The 10,418-nt window shown below is 39.9% G+C and overlaps 1 protein-coding gene across 1 annotated transcript in view; it reads left to right on the top strand.

Annotated features, from left to right (window-relative positions):
- Positions 1-4,093, top strand: part of Dhtkd1 (dehydrogenase E1 and transketolase domain containing 1) — a 39,465-nt gene extending 35,372 nt beyond the window's left edge. The window contains exons 13-17 of the mRNA XM_051194884.1: positions 37-201; positions 367-449; positions 850-1,019; positions 2,685-2,770; positions 3,871-4,093. Coding sequence (XP_051050841.1) covers positions 37-201; positions 367-449; positions 850-1,019; positions 2,685-2,770; positions 3,871-3,975 — 609 coding nt within the window. The 3' untranslated portion in view covers positions 3,976-4,093. The remainder of the gene's footprint in view (positions 1-36; positions 202-366; positions 450-849; positions 1,020-2,684; positions 2,771-3,870) is intronic.
- The last annotated feature ends 6,325 nt before the right edge of the window (positions 4,094-10,418 follow it).

A 10,418-nucleotide genomic window follows, 5' to 3' on the forward strand; every position in this document is an offset into this window, starting at 1 on the left:
CAGTGCACCTGCGTTCTCCTTCCATCGCCCTCCTAGATGTGTGACAGTGCAGAAGAAGGGGTGGACAGTGACACTGTGAACATGTTCGTGGTACACCCGACTACTCCTGCTCAGTATTTCCACTTGCTTAGACGACAGATGACCCGGAACTTCAGAAAACCTCTCATTGTTGCTTCTCCCAAAGTGTTACTCAGGCTCCCTGTAAGTAGGAAGACTCGCTATGTTAGTATGCATGCTTGAGTGCAATTCTATGCCAGAATTCTGGTGTTTTTTTTTTTTTTTAAATAAGATCTGATGTAAGTTACAGCTATAGGTCTTCTCCATTCATTGACATGTGACATGAGTATGACTGTTTCTCCCCTGTAGGCAGCTGTGTCAACTCTTCAGGAAATGGCCCCAGGAACAACATTCAAACCTGTCATTGGTGATTCATCAGTAGACCCAAAAAAGTAATTTGATTTTTCTCTGTCTCCTACTCTGGGTAGGGGTTTTAAATAAGTGAACAAACTTTCTTACATCATGTTATATTTTTTCATGTGTATGTATGTGTCTGTGTATATGTGTGAGGGACGGAATACACTGCCTTACCATGCTAGGCAAGTATTATGCTGCTGAGCTACATCTCAGCCCCTCTCCTTATAGGCATGTTTTAAGGGGAGTATATGAAAGAGTGAACGCTGGGGACAGATGTCTCAGAAGGAGAATTGCAGGGCTCAGCAGATGACTGAATCCAGCAGCAGAGCCCCAAGCAGCTTTATTGCAACACATTGAAATCTGGTCTCCTCTTTCTTCTGATAAAATTCTTAAGGATGATTCTCTCCACACCATTGCCTGCTTTGTTCCCAACAGTGTTAAAACCCTCATCTTCTGCTCTGGCAAACACTTCTATGCCCTGCTGAAGCAAAGAGAATCTTTGGGGACCAAGAAGCATGCTTTTGCCATCATTCGAATAGAGGAACTCTGCCCTTTCCCACTGGATTCATTACAACAAGAGATGAGCAAATACAAGCATGTTAAAGGTAAATAAAGGCTTGTTTCTGCTACGGTCCTTTGCTTTTCAGATACATGAAACATGTTCACACTATTTCAGATGGGAAGAGGTGGGGGCAGTGAAAGGTATTAGAAAGTCAAATCTCATGGAATCCAAGGATATGTTTCGAAGTACCACTAGGGCCATGTCTCTCTTGGTGTCCCACTCAGTCTTCCCACCATCATCTAAACATAATTTCTTGAGAATTTTTGGGTCATAGGTGCTGTGCCATCATATGTGATAATTGCAATATAATTGTAAATGATAAAGTACTTAGGATTGGAAAATTTAATATCTGTATGTACCTTATAGAAATTAAGTGATTACAGACCTAAATGTAGCTGTAAAACTATTAGAAGAAAATATCTTTGAGTTTGGGTAGATGGAAAGGTTTTTAGTTACATCATCAAAAATTGGGCTTAATCAATATGCAAAGCTTACATTGTAAAAGTGATTGTAGGGGCTGGAGAGGTGGCTCAGTGCTTAAGAGCATTGCCTGAACTTCCAAACGAGCTGGCTCAATTCTCAGCACCCACATGGTGGTGAATGACTATCTGTAACTCTAGTTTCAAGGGATCTGACATCTTCTTTTGGCCTCTGAGGGCACCAGGCACACATGTGGTGCATAGATATGCATGCAAGCAAAACACCCATACCCCAGATATATTTAAAATACAAAACAAAACATTCATTCCCATAAACTGAGGATACAAAGCAACTGGAACCCTCACTCACCACTGCTGGAATTGTAAGTGATTGAAACAACTCTGGAAGATGGTTTCTTACTACATAAACCCCAGTTTACCATGTAACTCAGAATTCTCACTGCTGGTTTATCCAGAAAATGAAAACAGGTTCACAGGAACTCTGCATATTAGTATTTTTAGCAACTTCATTTGTTTTTTGTTTTTAGCAGCTTTATTTGTAATTGCCTCAATTGGAAACAATCAAACTGTCCTTCACCTAGGGAATGAATAAACACAGCTCCCCTTTAGCAAGAAATGTGTGTAATAACACTCAATAAAACATGAAATAGGGCCTCAAGACTGCTAAAAGCAATCAGGCCAGCACTGAACCTCTGGAATGAACTGTTGCTATCCACAAGAATTTGGACAAATCATGAATTAATTTGGTAATTCACATCAGATATATTATATATGGCATTTTGGTAAAGGTGAAACTGTGTGGTAGACAAAAGATTGATTGTTACTGACATTTGGGACTCAGAAGCTTACTGACTGCAAGCAATCAGGATGAGGAAACTTAGGGTTGAAAGAACTGTTTGCATCATGATTTCTCTGGTGAACACATAACTATGTACTTGCCAGAAAAGAAAGGAAAAAAAGAAAGAAAGAAGATAACATTAGGAGCTAGAGAGATGGCTCAAGAGTTAAGAGCCCTTTCTAGGTGGCTTACAACTACCTGTAACTCCAGGATCCAATGTCTGGCCTCCTTGGGTACCTGAGCTCATGGCATACATTTATACAGACATGCATGCATACACATTATTAATAAAAAATTTTAAGGTGCTAACATGTTGTTGAAAAAGGATATATTTAATTGAAGTTGCAAATTTATCTATTTACCATCCATTCCTCTACTTCTTGGTATATATGTTTATATGAGGCACTGACGTAATGTTTTCTTTTTGTAGATATCATTTGGAGTCAGGAGGAGCCTCAGAACATGGGACCATGGTTTTTTGTTTCTCCAAGGTTTGAAAAACAACTGGCCTGCAAGGTGAGTGCCCATTCTTATATATCATCCATCCATCCATCCATCCATCCATCCATCCATCCATATCTCTCTCTCTTTCCCCCCCCCATTTCTCTTAGAGTAACAATATATGAGTTTTTATTACCAGCTTTCTCATTTGCTTAAACAAAAACCTCTATTTTTAGGCTGGTCATAGTGGCACATGCCTTTATTAGGAGGTTGGGGGTCATTTGAGTTTATGAGTTTGAGATCAGCTCATGTAACATAGTCAGATCACAATATGTAAAGAGGAAGAAGGAATAAAAAGGAAAGAAATCTAGTTTCAGATTATTTCTTTGGGGAAAATGTTGAGTTTATGGAGCTGTCCGTGTATTCAGATTACAGGGTTGAGTCTCCCTTGTCCAGAATGTTCAGAACCAGGAGTATTTCAGATACATGAGGTTTTCAGATTTTGGAATATTTATTTATGTACACTTTCTAGTTAAGAAGCTTTTAAAAAAAATCCAAAATCTGAATTGCCTCAAAACCCAAGACCCTTTAAGGACTGAAATGATAATTTCAAAATTTCAGAGAATTTCATATTTTGGATTAAGGATGCTCAACCTGTATCATGTTAAAAATGTGGTTGTATTCTAAAATACTATGAACTTTGCATGTTGTTACTTTTCCTACTGTTTCCCCCTCGTGTCTCATCCAAGTGCCAGAGAAAGATGCTGTCACTCACTATTCAGGCATCTTTATAATGCTGTTAGACTATATGTCTTTATTTTCCTCAGGGAAGGAGAAACAATAAGACTAGTTCTACCTTTGTTTATCTTTTTATTCTAAGGGCATTAGAATATAGTTCACTCATTTAGTATGAGTTTGCTAGGCTCACATCATTTTTACATGAAATATATCTAGTTAAAGAAACTACAGCTAAGATCAAAAGATACATTTTTTTTTCACCTTATCATGCCTGGGATTCAGGGGTACATATGTCCCTCTAATCTGTTCTCTGCAATTAAATATTTCTTCTTAGCTTGAACAAGCTAATGGAGAATACATGTACCTTCTTGATGGAACTGAGCAGAACTCTGATGTATTCAAAATGTTATTTGATTTTTTCTTTGCTCCAATGACAGCTCCGTCTTGTAAGCCGGCCCCCTTTGCCGGCACCTGCAGTGGGAATTGGCACAGTGCACCAGCAGCAGCATGAAGACATCCTCACCAAGACCTTCACTTCCTAATGTGCTTTGAGAAAACAGGATTGCCTTTAGCAAAATGCTATAGAGGAAAGTCTGCTTCCTCCACCCTTTCTCCTTTCTGCTAGCTAGTATGGAAATCTGTGGAACGATTGGGACAACTGACTCTAGATTAAGTGGAGAGTAAGTGGAGATACTGATGTTATGAGTAATGAAACAGATAGTAGATTTCATGCTTTGCAGGACAATAGTGTTTGTTATGCTTTGATTATATTTGAATGAACTGGAAAAGAAGGTCACTAACCAGATGTATTCAGACTCCTTTGTAACTGGCCATAAATGAGCAGGGAAAGTTCTTTGGCCAGAATATGGGGCTGTGTATAGGCAATGTATAAGCAGCCCCAACACTACCACTTAGTTTCATGCACATGACTTTTCTTAATTCCCCCCCCTTAAGTCCTCTGAATAGCAATATTTTTGTTTTATGTCATATCTGAGCCACTCTATGAAATGTTCTACTTGATACCAGTAAAATTAGACCTCCTGATTTGTATTCTTTCAGGTTTTGTCCATCATCTTTTATGTAAATTATGTTAAAAACAAATTTCTGATTGTATGATCTTCTAGCCCAGTACTGAGACAGAGTCTCATGTTGTCCAGGCTGACCTCATACCCACTGTATAGCTGAGGATTACCAACCTTGAACTTCTGATCTTTTTGCCTCTACTTCCTGTATTCTGGGCCTATTCACTTGTGCAACCATGCCTGGTTAATCCTGGTGATGATCAAACCTGAGTCTCTGTGAATGGTAGGGAGCCCCCTACCAATTGAGTTACAGCCCTGGCTCCTAATAATCTTTCAATTATGAAGTGTTAGCTGTTTTAAAACTAATTTGTTTATTTTTACCATTAAATTCCCCTTCCCCCATTATATTGCTGTGACATTTTCTAACATTTTTTTTTCTGAGATAGGATTTCTCTGTAGCTTTGGAGCCTGTCCTGTAACTCGCTCTGTAGACCAACCTGATCTCAAACTCAGAGATCTGCTGCCTCTGCCTTCCAAGTGCTGAAATTAAAGATGTGCACCACTGCCCAGTGACATTTTCTAACTTTTTAAGTAACTTTGGTATCTGATAGCTGGATTTTAGTACCAGGTTAATCACTTGTCTCTAAAAGTTCCAGGTACAATTATGATGTATGTTTGTGCTATAAAGTACATTAATTTTTAGCTACCTTCCCAAAGTCAGGTACTTGGGGTCCCTCCGAGGTCACCAAGTGAACCATTCCATTTGAACTTAAACCTAATGTTGGAAGCAAATTTAAACAGTAGCTGTGTGGTTTCATTTGAGTTGGTTCTTAGGAGCATCTACCATGTACCATTCTTGCTTTATGATATGGTTTTCCTAAAAGGTGATGGGGACACATGAAAGGCTAGAATGCATCTAGTCCCTCTCCACTTTTACCAGCAATAGGACATGTCTGAAATCATTAATGTACAGGCTGTTCTAGATTGGTTCTAGATTGGATTAAAGGTGCTAGGATTAAACACCTTGCCAGATTATAATTTTAAAATAATTCTTTAGCGTACTTATTTAACATTTCTTTAGTATTTGCTTCCCTTTTCTTTCTGTGACTCCTTCCCTCCCTCCCTCTCTCCATCTCTTTTCTCTGGATCTGGGTATCAGTTCTAGAGCCTTGTACTTATTAGCTCTACCACCGAGACAGTCCTTCAACCCTTTACCACCCTTCCCTTTCTGTATTCCTTAGTCCATCTTTCTTATGTCCAGCCTTATAAATCATGTAACTTAGTACTACTTACGTAAATCAGTAAAATTTTAAAGGCCTATTGAGTAATAATGTATATTTAGGTAGGGTAAAAAGCATAATGTATCTTTATTCTCAGCTCTTTTGGTTTTTAAAAGGTTTTAAAACTCTAATTATAAAATAAGATAGAAGTTAATATATTTCAAAATATTTTTGTCATAGTTGGACAGTGATGATGCACACCTTAAATCCCAGCACTGGGAAGCAGAGGCAGGCAGATCTCTGAGTTCATGGCCAGCCTGGTCTACAGAGGAAGTTCCAGGACTTCCAGGGCTACAGAGAGAACCCTGTCCTGAAAAACAAAAATCAAACAAACAAACAAAAAAAAAAAAAAAAAGGGAAAACCTTGCTCTTTCTGAATTTCTTCATAACAATGTACCTCACAAGTTTACTATTTCATTTTACGGTTTTACCTGCATGAGCCATGAAGTGTGCTCTGTCTCAACCACATTTTATTTTGCAGCAGGAACATTTGAAGAATTTTAAATCAAACATATACTACTGTATTTTATTCCTTTTAAAAATGTGATATTAGCCTCTCATATTTGCTATCCATACTTATGCTTGTTTAATGTTCAGTGAGTTTAAATTACATAGTTTGTAAGTTTAAATATTAATGACCATGGAAGAATTTTAATTTTGCTTGAAATGATACATTGTTCTTAGGAAAATAAAATTTTCTACCTTCTCTAGTTTGCCTATATTATCTTGGAAGTTTACTACTTTAAGATTTTATTTGTGTGTGTGTGTGTGTGTGTGTGTGTGTGTGTGTGTGAGAGAGAGAGAGAGAGGTGTGAGAGAGAGAGAGAGAGAAAGAGAGAGAGAGAGAGAGAGAGCACACACGTGTGCATGTGAATGCAGGTGCCTGCAGAGATCACAGTTCAGATCCCCTGGCACTAGAGTCACAAGTAGTTGTAAGCAGCCATATGTGACAGCTGGGAACTAAGTTGGAATTCTACAGCTCCATATTTAAGATTCTTGAAATGGTGATAGAAAGTATTTCTTTTAAAATGGAAGAAAAGGGGGTTGGCCAGGATGTAAGTCACAGATTATGAATTAGTGCTTTTAGTCTTCAAGTTCCAAAAGCTTCTTGTACATTTTTCTTGGATGTACTTGGATGTTTAATTTTTATATGAGTTTCTCAGAGAGTTCATTGTAAGCATGTTCAGAGGGAAACTTTTAGTATTGTTCACTATCTTCTCTTACATGGATAGCCAGATAGAGTGAATGAATGTAAGAACATAAGAAACAACACTTTTAAGAATAAAAGTTATTTCATCAAGAAATATCCTGCTGGGCGGTGGTAGCTCACACCTTTAGTCCCAGCCAGAGGCAGACAGATCTCAGTGAGTTCGAGGCCAGCCTGGTCTACAAAGTTAAGTTCCCGAATAGCTAAGACTGTTACACAGATTACACAGAGAAACTCTATCTCAAAAAACAAAAACAAACCAAAGAAAAAATATTCTACTGGGATCTTCTACATATAGCATTGTTTTTATTTTGTCTTAGAAATATACAGAAGTAAAGATAAGGCTTTGGTCCTTGACAAACTAGCAGTCTATGGATTAAAAAAAATAGTGTTTTTTTTTTCTTTTTTAGTTTTGTTTTTTTAAGACAGTGCTTCTCTGTTTAACCCTTGGTGCTATGGAACTGGATATATAGATCAGGCTGGTCTGATCTGCCTCTGCCTCCTGTGTGCTGGGATTAAAGTGTGTGCCGCCAGGTCTGGCATGAGGGGCTATAGATGTAATTTTTCCTGTCCTGATCTCCAGCTGCCAAGTAACCACTCAGTCTTAATATTAATTGTAAATGCTCAGCCAATAGCTCAGGCTTATTACTAACTAACTCTTGCAACTTAAATTAACCAATATTTCTTATCTAAGTTCTGCCACATGGCTCATGTTACCCCATTTCATACATATACTGCTTTCTTTGTCTGTCTGGCCTATACTTCCTGTCTAGCTACCAGCCAGTTATCTTTTTATTAAACCAATCCACATGACAAGTCTTCACAGTGTATAAAAGGATTATTCCACAGTAAGGGGCATTTTTGTTTGCTTTGTTATTTTATGTGTATGTGTGTTTCTGTTCATGTACATATGTGTATCGTGTGCATGGTTGGTGACTGCAAAGTCAGAAGACGTCATTGGATCTCCTGGGACTGGAGTTACGCATGGCTGTAAGCTACTGTGTGGGTCCTGGGAACTTTTCTACTGGTGTGATAAAGCACCATAGGCAAAAGCAACCTGAGGAGAAAGGGGTTTATTTCAGCATACAGTTCCACATCACAGTCCATCATCAAAGGAAGTCAGAAAACTGAATTCTCCCATATATTACATTTTGACCAGTTTCCCTTCCCTTACCCCTAGTTTCTACCCCTCATCCACCTCTCCTCTCCCCCAGATCCACCTTTCTTTCCAGTCTCACCTAAAAAAAGAACAGACCTCCCAGGGACATCCACCAAAGATGACAAAATATGCTACTGTAAGACCAGGCACATACTATCAAATCAAGGCTGGATGAGGCAACCCAGCAGGAGGAAAAGGGTCCCATAAGTAGGCAAAGAAGTCAGTGACATAACCCCCCCCACACACTGTTAGGAATCCTACAAGAACACCAAGCTATGACATAGATGCCGAGGGCCTAGGTAAGACCCCTACAGGCTCTCGGATCTTTGTGAACCCCCATGGATCCTGGACAACTGATTCTGTGGACGGTGTTCTCTTGGTGTCCCTGACCTCTCTGACTCCTCCAATCCTTCTTCTGTCTCCCCTGCAGTGTTTGGCTGTGGGACCCTGCTTCTGTTCCCATCAGTTGCTGGTTGAAGCTGCTCTGGTCTCTTTAAGGAGGAATATTTCTTAATGGCTTTGTTCTCCTTACTTTCTCAGCCTGCATCTTATAGTATCCAGGACCAGGGCTGGCACTGCCCTCTGTGAGCTGGAACCTCCCAGGTTAATCATCAGTGTAAAAAATGCTCCATAGGTGTGCCTTCAGGCTAATCCTATAGATGCATTTTCTCACTTGAGAGTCATTATCAAATGACTCTAGCCAGTTTTCAAGTTGCTATAAAACTAGCCAGCATAGAACTGAACCCAAGTTCTATCCAGGAGCAGTAAGTGTTCTTAACTGCTGAGCCATCTTTCCAACCCAAGAGATTTCCTGGGTGGATATGCTAAAACAATTTGAAGACTAAAGATAGAATGATATTCCTGATAGACATAGATTAGGTAACACATTGGTCAAGGAAGTTCTGGGTAGCATTTCGGAAGTACAGAAAGACTGAAGAATAATGGGAGGGATTACTCAAATTAACCTGGAATCAATCTATTTGTGGGGCACATGAGATTCTTATCTCAAGCAAAAGAGGAGGAAGTGAGGGTGGGGGATAAGAAAAATAGTGGCTAACAAAGTAGGATGAAATATGGATGGGAGATTACTCAAGGCCTTGTGGCTTTGTCACACGCTCTTCTAGAGATGGTGCCTTTTTTCTTTTCTCTCAGAATTTGAACAGGCCTTTCTGGTTGTCTCTACACACTGTAATAAATGAGACTGATTTCCAATGGCATCCCTTAGCACTGAGTTACAATGTTGTGAGGAGGCCCAGTACATAATGGGAAGCCAAATGGATGTGTCCATGCTCATAATACGCACTAATGGCCGGATCTGAGTGAGAGAGCCTTTGAAAATGCAAATATTAGTCCTAAAAGTTTTCCCAGCTGGCCACAAATACAGTGAGAAACTCCTTGCAGGCCTCTGCAACATAATCCTAAAGGTTCCCACTCTACTGAAGATGCTTATCTTGTTTTTTCCTGGCTGTAGATCTGAACAGGAGAACACATCTTTGCATTTGATTGATGACTGGCAGTATAGGATTTCATCTTTGAGTCAACTTGTTGCAGTAGACTTTAGAACAGAGACTTGATTTTGGGGAGTGGTTTAAAGTTTGAGTAAGGAAAATTAATCTGAGGACCTACTTGTATACTAGTGTCTCAATTTAACCTTGACTTCCATACCCACATGAAGTGGCTGCCGTTGTCTATATTTTGTTGACCTGGTTCATCTAGGTTGATTGCCCAAAGGCATTCATGGAGATTACAATGTAGGGCTAGCTGATTTCTAACGCTGTGTGTGTGTGTGTGTGTGTGTGTGTGTGTGTTTCCTTTTTAACCACATGTTGTCTAAGAAGGCACAAATTGGAGAGACAGGAGGAGTCACCAGAGGGGTCAAAGAACTGACTTCAGCGAACTCCCCAATCTCAGGAGGCATAAATCCTTGATGTTAGTACTTTGGAGATGGGAAAGGAGGATGGTAGTAAACTGGAGAGTACTTTTGTAAGCTATTGAATGCACAGTGTATCTCCAATTTTTACTATCTCTAAGAACTTACAATTAAAATGGGGCGGAAAGAAGAGGCTGGTTCAACCCCAGGCCTCAGGGGACCAACCAGCAGGATGCCTGGACAAGAAAAACTAACCTGGGAAAAACCAGCTCAGAAAAGGAAAACCCTGGGTCCCCAAGGCCTCTGGGAGGCCCTGGAATTGAGTAGGGCAATCAAGACACACCCACTATGACAGGTAAGCCACGCCTCCTGGAGTCCAGCTCCGCCCCTGTCGCCGCGCCAGCGGTGACCATGGCAACCCTGGTGGCCGTCGTCCAACGGCTGGGG

The sequence above is a fragment of the Phodopus roborovskii genome, unplaced genomic scaffold (assembly GCF_943737965.1).
Source record: "Phodopus roborovskii unplaced genomic scaffold, PHOROB, whole genome shotgun sequence".
In the NCBI taxonomy this organism is placed as follows: domain Eukaryota; kingdom Metazoa; phylum Chordata; class Mammalia; order Rodentia; family Cricetidae; genus Phodopus; species Phodopus roborovskii.